This window comes from Oculina patagonica, chromosome 6 (assembly GCF_052425735.1).
Source record: "Oculina patagonica isolate OP01 chromosome 6, crgOcupat, whole genome shotgun sequence".
Taxonomy (NCBI): domain Eukaryota; kingdom Metazoa; phylum Cnidaria; class Anthozoa; order Scleractinia; family Oculinidae; genus Oculina; species Oculina patagonica.
The window spans coordinates 30978927-30999989 of record NC_135763.1 but is presented as its reverse complement, the minus strand read 5'-3'; the positions used below and the strand labels follow the sequence as shown (position 1 = coordinate 30999989).

At 38.4% G+C, this 21063-nt stretch overlaps 2 protein-coding genes across 2 annotated transcripts in view; both read left to right on the top strand.

Annotated features, from left to right (window-relative positions):
- LOC144658128 (ephrin type-A receptor 4-A-like) overlaps positions 1-21063 on the top strand; it is a 109965-nt gene that overhangs the window by 29877 nt on the left and 59025 nt on the right. The gene's annotated exons all lie outside the window — the stretch shown is intronic.
- LOC144658026 (ephrin type-B receptor 1-B-like) lies at positions 655-20809 on the top strand. The gene is made up of 19 exons (XM_078518354.1): positions 655-774; positions 3524-3669; positions 4246-4924; positions 5253-5300; positions 5569-5931; positions 6787-6992; positions 8115-8178; positions 9167-9269; positions 11858-11928; positions 12253-12396; positions 12471-12547; positions 13133-13238; positions 14297-14358; positions 15031-15129; positions 15880-16002; positions 16717-16866; positions 17092-17136; positions 18618-18772; positions 19502-20809. The coding sequence occupies exons 2-19, from the start codon at positions 3526-3528 to the stop codon at positions 19749-19751; spliced, it is 2889 nt and encodes a 962-aa protein (XP_078374480.1). The 5' UTR covers positions 655-774; positions 3524-3525; the 3' UTR covers positions 19752-20809.

Here is a 21063-nt window from a genome sequence, read left to right as displayed (position 1 = left end):
GTTATCGATTTTGTCCATCCAATCCATACTAAGCTCTCTTATTTTAACGATTTCTAAAAGTAAACCATACCTATGCGTTTAAACCAATAACTCTCAAATTTGGTTGAGTTACTAATTTTTGAATGCTCTTTCAGATGGCAGGCCCAATTTTTCAATCCAATCGATATTGGATATTCGTACCCAGTCCCCCGCTCGTTTTGAACATGGCTAATTCTAAAATGTTTTACACGAAAACTTATAAGATTTATAAGAAGGGACCCTTCCCTTCCTCCACCACCTCCTCCTTTGATTTCTTTCGACCGGTGAAACACACAAAACTCGTCGACTGCGTTCTACTTGATTGAACGTAATTGGTAACATAAGGAGCTATGCAAATCTTTGATAAAAGCTATATTTAGAAGACAAAGTATCTAACGGCCCATATCAGCGTCACACAATCCAATTTTTTGCTTGATCCGATTCTTTGCTTAGAGGTTTCCAAAATTTGTTAATGGGACATTTTAAAGCTAGAAAGTTTTCCCACCTTATTAAAAGTCACTGCATTTTCTGATATTTTTGCCCACGCAGACCGATTATTTTTGACGGTGACAGAATTTTGTGACAATTGTTTACTATCTGTTGTCTGCATATTCATTACTCCAAATCTGTAAATCGCAAGAAGTCAACCGTGTATTAAAAAACATTCGTCTCTGTGCTGTTTTCGTGTTGACTGATCGTAGGCTTTCTTTTAAAGATTCTTTCGATGATTCAAGAGTGTTAGTCGATCAGGAATTGGTAAGTACAGTATATTACCTCTAACAGTTTGCATGCTTTAAACGTTTTGATTGAGTTGCAAATTGCTTTTATTGGATTTGAATCATCGTCATAACTTAGATCCGGTCTTGCAGAGTACGAAACTAGTTTATTTCGACGTCTGTACTTACATTTTTTGCTGTTCGCCTTTTATTTGTATGTTGTTCAATTAATTCCATGCAATGAGTAAGAACATTATGTTCCAAAACAGTTCGTTGCCATGCGGAAGTGACAGCTCGCTCGGTCAATTTAAGCCGTGAAGTACTTTGTTAATTCCTAAGCTGCAAGGAAGCGAGTTGCGAAATTTGATTTAAAAAAAGCTGTACATGTACCCGAGATATAACATTTGTGACTTGAAATAGTTCTAAACTGAAGAGCCTGAAAATCATTCAGTCATTTATGTGCACTGCTAACAGTACCGAAGAACACAAATGCAATGTGTGTTTTGTTGCAAATAGTGCAAGAACACAAATGCAAATTTACAGTGGATGCATTGAGTTATTTTAGAGCTCTAAACTGGATATTAGACTCTGAGACAGTATGAACCCGAACTCTAACTACGAGCTAGATTATTACTAACTCTTGTGATAGACGACATTCCACGGGGAGAGGTACTTCCTTACATAACCTATACATAGGTACGCAGCGCCATTTGGGGGGTGAAGGGTTAGTTTTCCAGTGTTTTGGTCTGAAACGTAATACAGATTGTGACCCTTTTGGTCTAATATAGGGTATAATTTGTTTTGTTTTTTAATGTTCTGGAATATAGGGTATATTTTGTACACCCTGGTCAGCCGGTTTGGTATAGTTTTTGAAAGAAACTATTTTTTAAGATTGTTATTATCCTATTTGTAAGATTGTTATTATTGTTGTTATCATGAGACTTAAAACCGCATAATAAGCATTCGCCTCTGTGCTGTTGTCGCGTTGACTGATCGTAGGCTTCTCTTTCAAAAACGTTTTCGATGATTTAAGACTGGAGGCCGATCAGGGGTTGCAATTATATAACTGTACCCCTAACAGTTTGCATGCATTATAAGTTCTAATTAAGCAAATAACATTTTGCAGTAAAATGTTTAAGTTTGGATTGAGCTGCATATCGCTTTTAGTGGATTTGAATCATCGTCAGATCTTAGATCCGATCTTGCAGACTACGAAACTGTTTTCTTTCGTCATCTTAATTTCCATCTAGTCTTTCATTTGTATGTAGCTTAATTAAGGGTATGCAATGTGCAAGAAAATGCTGTCCACACAAAGGTTCGTTGCTATGCGGAAGTTACGGCTGAGCCGCTCAGTCAGTCAATTTTACCTATGTAGTGCTTTTGTTTTCTTAAGCTCCAAGACAATGACTTGTGATCTTTTTATTAAAAAAAAAACAGTACCTTAAACAAATAACGTCCTGAAATACTTCAAAGCTCACGAGCCTGAATATACTTTGTCGTTCATGTCTAGGATGGGAACGAGTGTGAACATTAAATTACAATTTCTGCACTAGTTTCCGGCTTGACGATTATCCGTTCAATTTACATTTTGACACAGTCAGCTTAATTAACAAACGTTTTTTAATTCTTTTTTTTCACTCACATTCAGTCTAAACTGGGTAGGTACAAAACGTGGGTTAGGCCATCAAAGATGAAAACATACATATATTTGTTACCGGACCAAGATTTGTTAAACGGGGCTCATATCCGCCAATGGAATTAGAATGGAAGGGTTCCATGTCTGCTGTGACGCCAGGAATTCAGTCTTGTACATGTTGCAATTCCTTGAGCAGTTTATTGGTGACCGAATGTTGATGATTTTCAATTCGGGTTGGCGGGTAACCAATGCCTTTTAGGTATGGTAATGAATGACCCCCAGATGAAATGGCCAGGATCCTACCCCCTAAACCTTACCGCGGCCAAAAATTAGATATGATGTCATCTGGAGTAGGTCCATAAGTAAGGGAATTCCCTTCTTCTCGTTTCAGATTGGAAGAAGTAATTGTAATACATTGGTGTTTACTGGTCCAAATTTTGTACAGATTTCCACAATGTGATTTACAACTGTTTGTTCACTTTCCTTTTTCTAGGACTGCAGTATTACTAAGAACAACCGATAACAAACACGGTGATACATTGATTGTGTTGTGTATTACGATCACGATAACGTAATTTCTATTAAATCCTGGTGTACATAAATGTATTTACATTCGGCGGAACTAAACTGTAAGTGGCAGTGACAGAGAATGTAAATAGTTTCTTATCGGTATGAACGCACGTGAGCCGCTATGGCGTTAATTGACTCTATTGTCGTAATGTATATAAGGTGTGATGGTTGTAATGTATTCATCTCAGCTCTCGAACTTTTAAACTTTTATTTTATACACTTTTGTTATCTTTGTACTTTACCTTCAACCCCCAAAGGTTCGTGCGCCTGCATTTGGTTGGGGAGTAATTTCCCATTTTTTCTACTGGGTTTTTGGGGTTTCGTACCAAGCGGTGCACATGCTTGTAGTCCAAGTAGTGTTTCAGGTTTATAATTTTGTTTAAGCAATGTACTTGATGATGATGGCATTAAAAACTCGGGCACATAGTTCGAGCTGCGCACCCACCTTGTGTTAGTCGTGAATATAAATAAAAAATTAAGAGTGTGCGAGTTAACATTTACACGTGTCGACTTTCACGTTCTTTTGTACTTCAGCAGAACAGCTGTCTATAGCCTTACAACGCTCATGTACTTTTTTTTTCAGTTATGACTGGCATCATTCAGCAGTTTTGGACCACTATTTTTACCACCCTGATGTTTGCAGCTTTGGCCTCATCAAGTCAAGTGGTACTAGAAAACACAAAGAATCACGGTTGGTATTGGATTAAAAAGGAGCCATCTGGAGTAGGGGTAAGTAGTAGGGGTAAGTGTTAATCGTTAGTATGATGTCTTTAATCTGGTCTCTCTCTGCCCGTTTCTATATTTTCTTTCACCCCCTGTACCACCTCTAAGGAGCCTGGGGTATCAGGGGTAAGTTTTATAATTAGTGTCAATCGTTAGTGCGATGTCGATTGATGTATTAATCATTTTATTAATTAGCCAGTTCCTTTATTTTCTTTCGCTTCCTATACAAAAAACTCTGCCTAACCCGCTAGCCCGTCCAAAACAAACGCGAGAAAGTGTCATCTCGAATGGTCTGTGAGTCGATCCATTCATTCATCCAAATACTGTCTGGCCGTTTTTTATTTACTTTTCCATAAAACTCCTCAATGTTTTTTAAGTGCTTAGTTGTCGTTAAAACGCTGAAACGTCAGCAATCATGACGATTTTGATGTCACAACTTCACCGAGAATGTCTTTGTAATTTCGCTAAGAATGGTTGAAGCAAACCGAGAACATAGCATATATTTTACTGCATAGACAAGTGGTATGACTAACATTTTTATTTTCAATGTTCATTCATTCATTCATTCATTGATTTTTGCAGTGGGGAAGACAGACGGAAAGTCAGGGCAAACCTTTACGATATACAGTATGTGCTGTTACCTTGCCACAGTCGGATCCCATTCCGCAACCAAACAATTGGTTGATAAGTGATCAAATCGCAGTCAGTAAAGCAAACAGGATTGACATCACTGTTGATTACTACATCACAAGTTGTTCTAACTATCCACCGAACAATGGAGGACCTTATTGTGTGGATATGTTTGACTTGTATGTAAACCAGTCAAACCAATTTATCGCAGACCCGTCTCGCTATCCTAACCCTCTCAATAGCACAGCGTCGTATGAAAAAGTGGCGGAAATTAAACAGGCTATCAATATAAGAACTTCCGAAACAATAAACGTCCTTATTAAAGGGAAACACGTTCTATTAGCATTTCACAATTATGGAGGTTGTAATGTTCTCTACTCTGTGAAAGTCACTTACAACGTTTGCCCAGATGAAATACTTAGCAACAGTTTGGTGACGCTACCAAGAACTGTAGCTCCAGCAAACGATTCAGATCCCATGCAAGTTGAAGGATATTGTGGAAAAGATACGGTCCAGGTACCAGGCAGTTTGTACGTTCATTGTAAAGATAATGGCGAGTGGAACACGAGTGGACTTGAAGGAAGATGCATCTGTAAAGAGGACATGCAGAATGTCGAGGGAGTATGCCAAGGTATGTTGTATTTGTCACAGGGAGCGATATAAGTTGCTTCACTCAAGTTGCAGGCGCCATTTATAAGATTCTCCAAAACAAACAGTCTTATTCTTTAGAAGATCGTAGCAATTACATGGACGTCATCCCGATCGTACAGGTTGCTAAAAAAAATAATGATATGTACTTTTTTCCTTTGAAAACCAGCAATGAAATGCAAACTTTTTCTGCAATTTTGTTCAGTTTCCAAATGCATAAAACACTTTGCTCCCTCGCCACAGACACAAACAGTGAAATGGAATTTCTTGTTCCACTGCTATACTCATCGCAATTTATCAATTGTCTTTAGCTTGTCCTGACGGAAAATACAACGATCAGATGGGCCTCAATTGCACGGGTAAGGAAAGTTTTTTTTTAACGTTCTAGGCCTTAATGTTTTAACCGTTGTCTTTTTAAGCTTTTCTAGCACAAGTTTTGCTGAAACGCCCTTTCCTCTCGAACAGTCGATGATTGGTGGTTCTAGTTTGTTTAGTGATCCTGTAAAAACTTCACATAAAAAGTACATATATACATAAGACTACTTTATTTTTTCCATTATTTAATTTGCGATACTTGAAAAGAAAATAAAACAAAATCAAACTAATAAATACTTTCTTCGCTTTTAGTTTTACCAACAATCCCGAGGAGCATTAACGTAAAATTCGTTAACCAAAGTGCTGTTGAGTTAAGATGGCTGCCCCCTGCAATAACCGGTGATCAAACTGACGTGTTCTATGACGTCGATTGTCGTAAGCCATGTACAAGTAATGACGATAATGACTGTGTTGATGAGGGTTGCGGAGGTGATGTCACTTACGTACCATATAAGGAAGGTTTAAACGTGACCTATGTGCTGGTAACGAACCTTTCTTCATTTACGAATTACACTTTTAAAATTTACGCCAAAAACAGAGTGAGTGAGGTGGCTAAAAGAAGACATGGCGTTGAAGGAAATTTTATGACAATCACCGTAACAACCAATGGATCAGGTGAGTAAGATAATAAGTCTGGTGAAATATACTATAAAATAGTTATTTTTGTCATCTGCAAAATATCTCACAAAGAAGAGAATATTTTAGTCCTGTATTAATGTGCTCCGGCGGCGTCTCAAGGGCAAAAAAATATGTGTTTTTCCTTTCTCTTACAGTACGCGTATGCAGATGCTGCGATCCTGGAAAGGTGTTACGTTTATCCTCTTTAGACTTTACTTGATATAAGCTGATTGGTGTAAAACTATTTCATTAAAACATATATAGTGGTCTTCCTGGACACTTCCTTCGATAAAAGCAGTTGCTTTAACAAGTTATGAATATAGTCCAGTGATTGTCCTTGCGTTTTGAGGATCGCAAACCAATTTTGCTCATCTCCAAAGCAATTTTACATGGTACAATTGGCTGCGCCTACATTACCATAGATGTCGACCAATGAAAATTGCTTTATCCGTAATTTTTTGGAGTATACTACAATAAATGAATTGTAGCATTTTTTCTGACTAAGCTACTTGCTGTAGTGAATAGGTGTAAGACAATTTATCAGAGCTTTTATAAGGGGTTAAAACAAATTAAGGATGCTGAAAACTAGGAAGGGTGGCGTGGCCTAGCAACTAGGGCACTGAACTTGTAATCCGGAGGTCCCGGGTTCAAATCCTCCTCAATGCCACTAGATGGATTTGTGTTCGGTTGTCCCAAATTCAACTCTTCCACGCTTTGTAAACAACCAACTGGTTAAAGCCTCTTGGTTATCTTGTGTAAATATTTCATTATTTATTTACAGTGTCCTCAATTAGCACTAACACAAAGTGATTTATTTATTTTTTTACAATTGTTTTATTTCAACCAATGTAGTTCCTGGCAAACTAAAAGTATTTGCTGAACAGCCGGAAGAAGCAGTTGTTGTGTCGTGGATATTGAAACACAAGAATGGCGTTATTAAAGATTATCACGTGACATATATAAGAGAAGATGATTTTTCAGATAGCAAGACACTCAAGACTCAGAACACGGAACTGCAGTTTGAGGATCTAATGGCAGGAAAAACTTATGAATTCCAGGTAGGTTACATTATTCGCTGTTGCTTATATATACGCCTAAGACCCAACACGGGTAAAGTACAAAAAAAAGGATGAGTTACACATGATAAATAAATAAAAAATAAATAAATAATTTCGGATAAATAATGTTGCTTAGCTTAAAGTTCACTTCTTGTTTTCCTCGATTATATAAAACTCAAAATTATGCATCACCATTTTTTTACGTTTCAACTTCTACGTAGTCACCCGACATCCTACGTAGATACGTTCAGATTGACAAAAAATGTACTTCATCATTTCTCTTAACCCTATTCAGACCGGGCTGTTTTGGACCTTCTCAGACCGGGGAGGGGGGGGCTTCGGAAGCCCCCCCCCACCCTATGTAACTTCCAGAATATTTAAGCAATCACCATGAAACTTATAGGATATATTGTACGTCCAAAACTCTTTCTTTTGGTATACTTCACGTGGGATGGTGACGTCACATCACGTGACAATTACATCATGATGCCAAAACAGCCGCCATCTTGGATCCGCCATCTTAGATTTCAAAATTTTTCCAAAATGCCAGAAAACCACCCAAAATCACTCCAAAGTACTCAAAATGAATAAAAATGTGCTTAAAACGCGTAAAAATGTAAAAATAATTCCATTTGATTTGATTTTTATTAATAGAAACACGCAAAATTACAAATTTGGGAAAACATGCCTGTCAAAACGCCGTTGCCATGGTGATGTCAAGTTCCTGACACATCATCCAACCCTACTAAATTGTTGCCAGATAAATTTTAGGTAAACTCAGGAAGTTTGGCAGCGTTTGGTTAAAACTTAAAAAAAGTTTTAAACGTTCAAAGTCAGCACGGGCCTCAAAAGCGCCCCCCCCCCCCCCGGTCTGAATAGGGTTAATTAAGGTAGTAAACGATTATTGTCATAAAACCATCTACAATAGCAAACAAGAACTTCTTACTAAAACAGAAGTAAAAACAGTACTGCAAGAGAAAAACCAACCTGGTATTCATGAACCAAAACCGCCAGAGTTGTCGTGTTACTCTAAAAAGATCCTCACCTCAACTGAATAAGACCACGTCTTGTGTAATAAAATCAAAAATTCTTTATACTTTAACTGTTTTTTTTTTTCCTTAGGTATTCGCTGTAAATGACTTCGGCAAAGGACCTACTGGTGTGAAGACGTTTCGACTTAAAAACGGTTCGTTTATTAAAACTCAATTATGAAGTGAAAATTCACGTTGATAGCTGCCCTATCCCTTTATTTCCCCTAAATTACACGTTTATCGTTTTCCCTTTAAGCCTTGTTAGGCCAGATAAAGTACAATTACTTAACATGCCAATGAGACTCTCACTTCAAAGAAAATGGGGGTACAATCCCTATTCGTCCCAAATATAAGAAGTAACCATAGACTGACTGCCTGCCTGAAATAACTGAAGAGTTAAAAAGGGCAGGCAGCCAGTGTTACAATTATATAAAAATACAAATTAAGGTCGGTAAAACACACAACAACACAGAACATTTACAGTGAGCAAAATGAAAAAAAACGAAAAGAAAATAATATATTAGAATATTGAAGATAAATAAAATAGGAGAAATATAAATAAGAGAACTTATCAATTACAGTTACTAAAAGGAGAAATCAATTGGAATTGAAGGAAAAATCAAAGCAAAACAGCCTTATAGTTTAACAATACAGGCACTAGCTAATATCTTTCAAGATATTGAACTTGAATTTTTTTCTTAAACATTGATATTGATGATAGTTTTATATCGTTATCAATGGAGTTCCAAATAGAAGGGCCCTGAAAACTAATATTAAACTTAATATAATTAGTTCTTACAAAAGGAAGATGAATGTGAATGACTGACTCTCTGACTAACACCCTGACCGACTGACTGACTGACTGACTGACTGACTGACTGACTGACTGTCTGGCTGACTAACTGACTGACTGACTGACTGACTGACTGACTGACTGACTCACTGACTGACTGACTGACTCACTGACTCACTGACTGACTCACTGACTGACTGACTGACTCACTGACTGACTGACTGACTGACTGACTGACTGACTCACTGACTGACTGACATCATTGACTGACTCACTGAATGACTGATGCATCTAAGGATGCACTCGATTAACATTGATCAAATGTTTGTTCATTTTGGGTGTTACCACAGCTGATGAATCAAAGGCGCTGAAGGCTATTGCTATCGGTGGTGGAGGCGGAGGACTCCTGTTAATTCTTGTAATTCTTGTTGTCATTTTTGTTTTTCGTAGAAAGTGAGTACCTTAAATGAGTGTCTTAAGTTATAGATTTGATTCAGAATTAATTTATGACAATTATTCTTCTTTTTTGCACGTCGACCTACTTAACCACCAAACATTCATTTACCAAGACATCTGGTCATCTAACTACTGACTGATTTAAAGCATCCCACCAGCTATCCGGAACTACGTGCCTACCCGTCTGCCTATCTACCTACCTACCTACCTACCTACCTACCTATCTATCTACTTACCTACCTACCTACCTATCTACCTACCTACCTACCTACCTATCTACTTACCTACTTACCTACCTACCTACCTACCTACCTACCTACCTACCTATATACCTATATACCTATCTACCTACCTACCTAACTACCTATCTACTTACCTACTTACCTACCTACCTACCTACCTACCTATCTACCTAACTACCTACCTACCTACCTACCTATCTACTTACCTACCTACCTACCTATCTACCTACCTACCTAACTACCTATCTACTTACCTACTTACCTATCTACCTATCTACCTACCTACCTATCTACTTACCTACTTACCTACTTACCTACCTACCTACCTACCTACCTATCTACTTACCTACCTACCTACCTTCCTACCTACCTATCTACCTACCTACCTATCTACCTACCTACCTAACTACCTATCTACTTACCTACTTACCTACCTACCTACCTACCTACCTACCTACCTACCTACCTACCTACCTATCTACTTACCTACCTATCTACATACCTACCTACCTATCTACCTACCTACCTATCTACTTACCTACCTATCTACCTACCTACCTAACTACCTATCTACTTACCTACTTACCTACCTACCTACCTACCTACCTACCTATCTACTTACCTACCTACCTACCTATCTACCTACCTACCTAACTACCTATCTACTTACCTACTTACCTACTTACCTACCTACCTACCTACCTACCTACCTACCTACCTACCTACCTATCTACTTACCTACCTACCTACCTATCTACCTACCTACCTAACTACCTATCTACTTACCTACCTACCTACCTACCTACCTACCTACCTATCTACCTACCTACCTACCTACCTACCTACCTATCTACCTACCTACCTACCTATCTACCTACCTACCTACCTACCTACCTACCTACCTACCTATCTACCTACCTACCTATCTACCTACCTACCTATCCTACCTACCTACCTATCTACCTACCTACCTACCTAACTACCTACCTACCTACCTACCTACCTACAGATCTACCTACCTACCTACCTATCTACCTACCTACCTAACTACCTATCTACTTACCTACTTACCTACCTATCTACCTACCTACCTACCTACCTATCTACCTACCTACCTAACTACCTATCTACTTACCTACTTACCTACCTACCTACCTACCTACCTATCTACTTACCTACCTACCTACCTACCTATCTACCTACCTACCTACCTACCTACCTACCTATCTACTTACCTACCTACCTACCTACCTACCTACCTACCTATCTACCTATCTACCTACCTACCTACCTACCTATCTACCTACCTACCTAACTACCTATCTACCTACCTACTTACCTACCTACCTATCTACCTACCTACCTATCTACTTACCTACTTACCTACCTACCTACCTACCTACCTACCTATCTACCTACCTACCTACGTATCTACCTACCTACCTACCTACCTACCTACCTACCTATCTACTCACCTACCTACCTACCTACCTACCTACCTACCTACCTATCTACCTACCTACCTATCTACCTACCTACCTAACTACCTATCTACTTACCTACCTACCTACCTATCTACCTATCTACCTACCTACCTAACTACCTATCTACTTACCTACTTACCTACCTATCTACCTATCTACCTACCTACCTACCTACCTACCTACCTACCTACCTACCTACCTACCAACCTATTTACCTAAATACTTACTCACTTAACTACCTACCTGTTTACCCAACTAGTTAATGCAATGCAGAGGTTGCTGAGCGTTTTGGAACGTGGGAGAGCTAAGATTGTCCCAATAATACTCGGCCGGTTTTCATATTTGGAGCAACTTTTTTCGTTCCAGCACCTTTTTGTTTTCTCGTTCCAGCACCTATTTGATTTTTGGAGCAGTTTAGACCGATATTTTCGGCACCAATATGATATTTTCGGCACCAAAAGTGAGGAGGGTGAGCCCCCATATTTCCGTTCTGGGGGTGCTACAACCCCATGTCCCCTACCCCCACCAACCTGCGTCGCCGCCTATCCAATGTGCCCAAATTCCTCGTATTGCGTGTTTCAGTTTCTGAGAAAAAATAGGCAATAATGAAAGGCATTATTTTTTGCAAGTTTTTTTTGCAAGGTTTTGTCAACGATTGTAGCTCAAAATAACCTGTACTTCAAACAATCAATCAATTTATTAATGTCATGATGCGGGATGATGTTGCCTTTCTATCCGAGCAAGAGGCTCATGTAAAACGTGCATGACAATTCACATAACTTACCTACCTACCTAACTAACTAGCTACCTTACTAACTAACTAACTAACTAACTAAGACAACTAACTACCTACCTAACCTAATGTGTTTAATATATATTCATCTAGGAGAAGGAATGTAGATAAAGCTTACATGCGAAGCATTGAGCGAGGTAAGGCAAACGTTACCATAATAAATATTACCGTATTGATGTCTGTGCGTTACTTTGTGTTACAAGTAGCAACTAAATCTTTGCGAAAAAACAGGAACATGAAGTATAAATGCACCAAACAAGAAAGTGAACTTTATAATTCTAACGAAACTGGTAGCTTTTTGAGCTGTTTCTGGACTTCTAAATCATTCTACATTTCTTTCCACTCTCTTATTCCAGATTCTGGTCTCTTATCTAACAATTTTTAAGCAGATTCGACGTTGAAAACGCACGTGTTGTGACATTTACTGAAAAGTAAAATTTCCTGAAATTCTTTGTTAAAAGGAAATCAGTTACAACCAACGAGTTCCACGAATCAGCGTCGCTATATCGACCCTGGAAACTACCTTGATCTAATGGAACTAATATCAACGTTTACTAAGGAACTAGATAGAAGTGACACTAAACTGGAGGGAATCATTGGTCAGGGTAAGTGTCACTTTTGCTCTCTTGAAACTTCTTTCATTTTTTTTTTCGTTAATTTTTTTCGCTTCGTGTCTCAGGAGAGTTTGCAGATGTCTACAAAGGAACACTAAAGACACGAGAAGGCAAACAGGTTGTCGCTGTCAAAGTCTTGAGGGTAAGTTGATTTTTTAAGGTCCGCGTAAGAAATCTCCTGTTTAGAATCCTTTAGTGAACCTAACATTCAATCGTGTGGGGTATCCCAGAACAAACCGGATGCCCTTTCACGACTCAAATTATAATTGGCATCTCCACAGGCGTCCCAAACGCACGATTCGAGAAATCGATCGAATAAATTGAATGATTTATTTTGTGTCGAGTAGGACGTGACTACTTGAAGTGCGCGGTGTTGTGTTACAATTAATAAGGCCGTTTCAGATTTGAGCGTTCTATAAGACTTTGTATGGAGTTTAAAATAACGTGGAATAAAAGCGAGCGAAAAAATAATATTTTACCTCCTTTTCAATAAAATAAAGAAAATGTACTAACCTTTTTTGATTTCTGTTGTCCCTTTGGTGATTCGAATTTTGACGAGAAAACGGCCTCGCAGTACAGCTCGTTCAAAATGGCTCTATCCAGCCTTGACTTCGTCTTATGAAGGCTACGACAAAAACCTCAAAATCCCTCCACAAAATGATGAAATAGCCCAAAAGGACATAAAAGTTGAAAATGATGTATAACCTACGCTGATCTCTTCTTTCAGCCGGGTTCAAGCGAGAAAAACCAAAAGGACTTCCTTTCAGAGGCGTCCATTATGTGTCAGTTTAACCATCCAAATGTTATCAGACTCATAGGAGTTGTTACACAAAGTAAGTGGTACATATATCAACTATGTTCTTAGGGACGGACCATTATTTTCTTGGAGGGGGGGGGGATGAAAAATTTTCCTTTGCAAACTTTTTTTTTTAGTTTATGCACCTCTGCAAACATTTTTTTCGAAATTCTTACTATTTTTTGCTATACATATCGTTTTTTGCAAACAATTTATTTTGTCTTTCCAGACCCTGCAAACAATTTTTTCAATATTTTTCATCCCCACCCCCTCCAAAAAAATAATGGTCCGTCCCTTATAACTGATCAAAAATGGAGCCTTCACCTCCTCCTTCTTCCCTCCCCCCCCCCCTCCACATTGACTACTGCAGCTGTGCACGTAAAAATGTATTTTGATATGCATAGCTGCAGTACTTTTCTATTTTATTTTTCTATTTTGTTGTATTACGCGTATTTTTGTATTGCAATTTTAAGGACTTTGCAGATGAATACAGTCAAAGCTCTCGTAAGCGGACACCCTCGAGACGCGAAAGAGTGTCCGTAACTGTAGCTTGCCGCTTACGAGAATAGTCCTCGTAAGCGGCCACTAGAGGTGTAGGGGATAGATGGCCGCTTACAGGAGCTTGCCCAGCTAACAATAACTGAACGGACGTGCATGACGACAAAACACTGAAATATGGTACTGTAATTACTGTAAAGTCATTGTGACGAATGGCGATGTGAAGTTGATTTATAAAAACAAGATACAGAGGTTGTTAATAGAATTTTCTTTGGGCTGTCCGCTTACGGGAGCTTAAAAACAAAGAAAAGTCAAAGTCGTAATCTCTGAAAGTGTCCGCGGCCGCCTACGGGAATGTCCGCTTACGAGAATGTAAAAATACAGAGTTTGTATGGGAGTTAAAACGGGGTTTCAGACAAGGCGACCGTAAGTAGAGCTGTCCGCTTACGAGAGTGTCCGTTAAGAGAGCTTCGACTGTAGCCATCTAGTTGATTAACTGCAAATAAACCTTTTAGTTTTTAATTTTTTAATGTTCAAGGTGAATATAGAGAAAAGATTTTATTAATCGATTATTTATTTATTAATTTTTTTATGTAGGCAGCCCAATGATGATTCTCGCAGAATTCCTGGAGAGTGGTTCGCTCGATTATTTCTTACAGGTACGTATCTGAGTATTTTTTATGTTATTGGATATTTGTTGTATTTCTTTATCGTCTTTGAAGCATTTTGTGTCATCACCTTCCCCTTTTAAATGAGATAGAGATTATAACAGTTAAGATGGTTTCCACCCAACATTCGAGCAATACAGGCAAAAATAAAGTTGCCAAAGAGACCTCTCTTAGCATGGTAACAGTTTAAGTACAGCTAACAAAAACCTGCCAAAATTTCAGCACTCAAACTGACCCAGCGAAAGAAAATGGATCTTGCTATAGCTACTTTTGATCATGATATGATTTGAAATTATCTATATTTCATTTAAAACGGACGTTTCACGCCAGTTCAAAACAAAATGGCGCGCGTTTTAAACATTTTTACTGAGTTTGACTTTAATTTTTTCGATAATGCTTTAGAATTAATTTAATTACGGGGTCATTAAGACAAATGAATTTCAATAAGTTCTTTCTAAATAGTATACAAAATATTACCGTGCTATAAGTAGATTTTTGGTACTTAATTTCTGCACTCATTGCTCGAACTTTCAGTGGAATCCGTCTTAATGATTTAAAAGTAAATGAGATAAGCTTATCTAATTCCATCTAAAAAGTTCCATCAAAAAAGACGTCGAGTAACAAATTACTAAACTTCTTAAGAGTCGATTTGCTTCTTTTTAGGAACGTGACGGTCAGCTGACGAGCCTTCAGTTGATAGGAATGGCGAGGGGTGTGGCGTGCGGAATGGTGTACCTTTCAAATATGAACTTTATTCATCGAGTGAGTATTAAGATGGTGTCAGTACTCCTTACAACGAACAACTTCAGTTTTACAGGTTAACTTTGACAGTGTAGTGTAAAGTCCTACCTCCATGTGTATCCCCAGGCACGCATTCTGAAAAATTTTAACCTTGGTGACGATTACTTAAATTCTTCAGCCTGAGGGTATACTGATTTTTCGTCTGTGGACGCCTCATACTATCGAATTTTGCATGACATCTGAAAATGGTTAGATTTTCTAGACTTCTCGGATAAGGACGATAAACCGTAGGCCCCGTCTCCTGCATCTTCAGTCATATAATCAGCAGGGGAAGTTAAAGAACCCACACACTAATCGTAAAGAGTAGCGCACGAAATTCCCGGTGTTATGTTTCGTTCTATTCACATATATCTTTGGGTTGGTTGGTGGGATAAGATCATACACATGGACGGATAGCGGCTGCCCAAGACGCCTGATATGCTAATGTCGGGTCTCATCTCATAACTCTAATTTAAAGCGCATTGAGCTTTGTAAATGTCATTATGTGCTATACGGAACCTATATCATTCATTCCTTCATTCATTCATTCATTATAGTAAGGTGTCAAAGTGCTCATGAATCGATCATAGTGAGCAATTTACGCCATAATATGACGTGCAGCAGTCTTGAAGGTGACAGAGATTATAGATATTTCTTTCTATGGCAACCTTTAAGATAAAGTGATGAATTAAAGGTACTGAAACTTTTTAAATGTATATTTCTCTTATCCAGGATCTCGCAGCTCGTAATGTTCTTGTTGGTGAAAACATGCTGTGCAAAGTGTCTGACTTTGGTCTTTCAAGAGAGCTGCATGCTGATGACGATGAACAGGATTTAGCCGAGTACGAAACACAGGTAGAATTTCCTGTCTAACCAGAGCGGGGAAACTTAGTATAACTTACTTTTTATTTTTTTATTACGTTGTTAAGGAACCTCATTGAAAGTGGTGAAGTATTTTTGAAGACCAGGAGCTGCGAATGAAGTTGTACTTTACCAACCCTCTCCTAACCTAAAAATACCCCTAGCAAATGTCTCAACTTAGACAACTCCACCTGACCTTTAAAATGCCATGTGTCAAACTTTATGAGAGGTGTTAGTTCAAATTTAGAACATTAGCTATCCCCCCCCCCCCCCCCACCTCCACTGACCATGTCACCGATTTCACATCTAAAAGAATCCTTCGCACTAATCGCCACTTTATTGCATGGTCATTTATTAAAAAAGCGTTTATTTTACAAATGTGGTCATGTTTCTGTTTGATTCATTATTAAACTTTGTATCACTTTTTTTATTAAGTGATGAACTGCCTGGACAATAACATAAAAAAAAAAACAAATCTCTCATCTCTTTTAAAGCAAAGCTTAGGAATCATCTTCTTTTAAACATTTAATTATTATTTAATTCCAATTTTATTTGTTAGTATTTTATTTATTGGAAATTAGTAGTGCAGTTTTTTATTGTAAATAGGTACTGAAAGGCCCTGTGGAGAGTATGCTATAAAGTTCTTATATGACACTATATTTCTTTCGCGTTAAATTTTAAATCATGTTCCTTTTAATTACCCTACAGGGAGGTAAGATACCTGTTCGTTGGACCGCCCCTGAAGCACTTCAATATCGCACGTTCAGCACTGCTAGTGACGTGTGGAGTTTTGGAATTCTTGTCTGGGAGATCATGTCATACTGTAATAGACCTTACTGGGACTGGAACAATTATGACGTAAGTGATAAGGTTCTTCCCCTGTGACTTTGCGAACGTACTCTCGTGATGGGAATTCTTGTCACTCTCGGACGTACTGTCTCAAGATTTGACTCGCCAACTCACCTGCTCATACTTGCTAGTGTCTTGTGTTCACTGAAACAACTCAAACAAGGCGACCAACAATAAAAAATGCTTTTGTAATCTTTTAAATCATCTAATAAATATATATGGATTTATTCACAGGTTATTAAACGGGTAAAATCTGGATACAGATTACCACCGCCTCAGGTACAAATTGTGCAAGTGATATTTAACACTTTGACTTCTTTTTATCATTCTGAGCATTAAGTTTGATCCTAAAGATTAGATCAGGGACATATGTAGAAAGCATGTTACTGTTTTTGTTTTAACTTGTACAGCCTTTGCTATAAAACGCTTTGTCATTTCAGTGGTATCAGTTCTGAATTTTTTTTTTTTTTTTTTTTTTTTTTGGGTGGGGGGTAGTGTCTTTGGTCGCCCCGGGGCCCCCGGTTCCGAATAAAGGTGGTTTTTGTGGGGGGAGGAAAACGGGGGGCCCGGAAAAAAACCCGGGGAAGGACGAGAACAAAAAAAAAATCAACCCACAATGGTACCAGGCCGGAATCGAACCCGGACCACATTGGTGGGAGGCGAGCGCTCTCACTACTGCGCCATCCCTGCTCCCCAAATGGGTCTTAATTTGGAGTTGATTGGAGTAAAACATTATAAAGCCCTGGCCAAACAGTAACGCAAGTAGACGCAAGTTGAACTTTCGTACAGACTTGCGTTGGGTGGCCAAACGGACACGCAAGTTTAGTCGCAAGTGCACGCAAATTTGCAAAAAAGCAAGTTAACTGCAAAACTGCGTTAAATAGCGTTGTTTGGCCAAACACTGAAAAACTTGCGTTGACCTAAGCGTAAATTTGATCTAGACCATTGTGAACGCAAGTCAACGCAAGTACACGCAAGTACATATTAAACTAGAAATCTCCAAAGTGAAATTTCGTGTGGCTGTGTAGCGCATATAGTTAGTTCATAGAAATGTTAAAATGTAAATGTTAAATGCGCCGATGATTGAAAGTTTTTCCCAGACGTTTCGGGGCTACTGCCCCTTCTTCAGTGGAAAATATATGTAACTGCCAGTTACATTTTCCACTGATGAAGGGGCAGTAGCCCCGAAACGTCTGGGAAAAACTTTCAATCATCGGCGCATTTAACATTTAAATTTTAACATTTCTATGAACTACACGCAAGTACACGCAAATAGAGACGCAAATAAAACTTGCGTCTACTTGTAATTGCGTTGTCATTTGGCCATGGCTTAAGAACTGCCAAGTTTGGACGAAGGCTAAGTCCTGTTTGGCTGTCCGCGCTCGACGCTCTTCAAACAACTGTCCAAATGACCTGCTTTTATAATAGTCCCTTTACTTGTTTATGTTGTGTTTTACGAACCTAATATTGTAATTTCTTTTATGTAATTTGGCTGCCTAGACCTGTCAACTCCTTAGTTATTTTAGGAAGCCAACACCACTTTTTATCCTATGTAAATTTCTTCCTTTTCTATCTAAAGGGTTAAATAAGGATTGTTGTTGGAAAATTTGTGCAGACACTTGTATGGGCTTTTGTCCTGACAATTACTAAGATGTAATAACTTTTATCTGAGTTAGTTTCGTCCTAACTATTAATTGTTTATTTAATTAATTAATTAATTAATCAATTCATTTATTTAACTGTTTATTTGTTTATTCAAGGGTTGTCCAAATGTTGTTTATTGCTTGATGATGGAGTGCTGGGATAAAGACAAGAGCAAAAGACCCACGTTTTCTGAAATCGTCAGTCGGTTTGATGAACTTATTCGATCGCCGGAACTCCTGAAGGATACTTTATCAGCATCTCTTCCATCTGCGTGAGTTTGTAACATTTTAGGCCAACATGGTCAAGGGAATGTGCTTTATCCCCAAAAGAGACAGCAGAGGTGTGATTGAATACCCCAAATCTCCAACCTAAGCATAAAAGGGACATTGTACTGTCACGGGGATTTTTCTGCTTTTCAGTAAAAAATATTAAACTTAATGATTATTTATGATTGGCGAAGTACTCTCGCTCGAACTCGAAATGAAAAATCAAGATGAAAATAATATTAACTATTATGAAACGTTTTCATGTCGAGTTGACTCCTAAACTAGTACATCTAAAAACAAAGTTACCTCCTAAAACAGGCGAACATATGACTCTTATCCCACACCAAACCAGTCAATCAATCAATCAATCTTTCGATCGATTGATCAATTAATCAATATGAAAATCACCAATTTTGTCCCCTAAAATCTACAAGCGTGCCTGCCTAACGTGCACTACTGATCGAGCGGTCTGGGTTCGAGCCCTGGCCGGGGCACTGCGTTGTGTTTTGGTCAAGAGGTTTTACTCTGATTTATATATAGTGCCTCTTTCCGCCCTGCGCTGGACTAGCATCCCACTCAGTGAGGAGGAGAAATACTCCTAGTCGCAACATGCTACGGAAAACTGGATAAGCTCCGGTTGATTGGCCTCTAGGGTCGACCGCAGACTTACCTCTACCCTGTAAACAATAAATCCAATCAAGCCATTTTTATGATATTTCATTTATTGCTGTTAGTTCTCCAAAGGTTGATTTACCAGAGTTTAAGTCCTTGGAGGATTGGTTATTGTACATCAATATGGAAAAGTATTCTGAAATATTCCAGACTGCAGGAATTGAAAACCTCAACAAAGTCACTATGCTGGAAGACAAAGATTTGAGCGAAATTGGAATTAAGTTGATTGGACATCGGAATAAAATGAACAAGAGCATCAAAGCCATGAAATCACAATATTACAACAAGGGCATGGATAACGAAGAAGCCTAGAGATAAATAAAAAAAGACATCGTTCACTCAGACAATTTGTTGCTTAAAGACTCAGTTATTGGCCCCCGGGGTGGGGGTACTCAGTTATGTTTTGGGTGTGTATGTGCCGCCCGGGTCTCCAAAGTAGCACCCCGTTTTAGAAAAAATTTGCCTCCAAAATGATACCCCGTTCTAAATATAGTTCAATTTATTGACACCCATTGTGGCTGCCTATAATTTGAAACTTCCGTGCGTTCAAAATATCATACCACGCTCTAGAAATTGTCCCGTAAATGGATCCCCCTGTTGTAGATTGGAAGCTCAAAATCACTACCCCGTTGGACGGCACATATTTTAGTGGAGTACCCCCCCCCCCGGAGTTTTTGGCACGTTAACCTTCAGTTATATTAAGTATTATTTTTGTATTAAACAAATCACATGGAATATACTAGCTAGTTATGTAACTGATGTAACCGGATGTGATTAAATTTTACCTTGGTACAATCTTTTGTACCAAGGGTCATTAGTTTTTTTTGGATGGGGGGATCAGTTTTATGTTCTGAAAGTTAGGTCCCTCCAATACAAAGCAAACACTAATCCTTACAGTCCCAATTCTTACTTCCCCTGTTCATAACATCAGAGGGAGTTACTAATGGTGCTGATACAAAATAAAATCAATAACAAAGTTATAACATGTATATAGACACAAGAAAATGTTGTGTTATTTCCCTAACCACGTGTGCGGCAAGGTCAATAACGTTTGTCGAGCCCTCCTCGTTTGTTTGCGTGGTTGTTGCATGTCCCCCACTACATTTCTTGTGTGTACAAATTGTGATCTTGTAAAAAGACCATTATTTTATTATTGATTGCGGCTACGTTAGGTTTGTGACACTGCTACGCTAGATTTTGAGACACCTCAGGCTACAACGCACAATAACCCGTACATTAAGTCAAGTGCCGTATTTTGAACTTACTTGCCAACCGAATCACGCGTTGCAATATCACGTGTTAAATCCGAGGACCAAGAAGGCAAAGTGTGACGATAGTGTCTCGCAAAGCGAAAATAAATACGTAATGAAGACTGCAAACGATAATATTGCCAACGTAGGATCTACAAAGAGATCTAATAAACATGAAAAAAGATCTACCCATGAGTGCGAGGTCAATAACATTTGTTTGTTTGTTTATTTATTTGTTTGTTCGCAACATGTCCTCTGCTACGTTGTGCTGTGCGTACGTGTTGGATGTTGTGATCTTGAAAAGAGAACACAAAGAGTCACATCAACAATACTTGATAATTTCCATAATTTTTGATAATTTCGATAACTTCCAA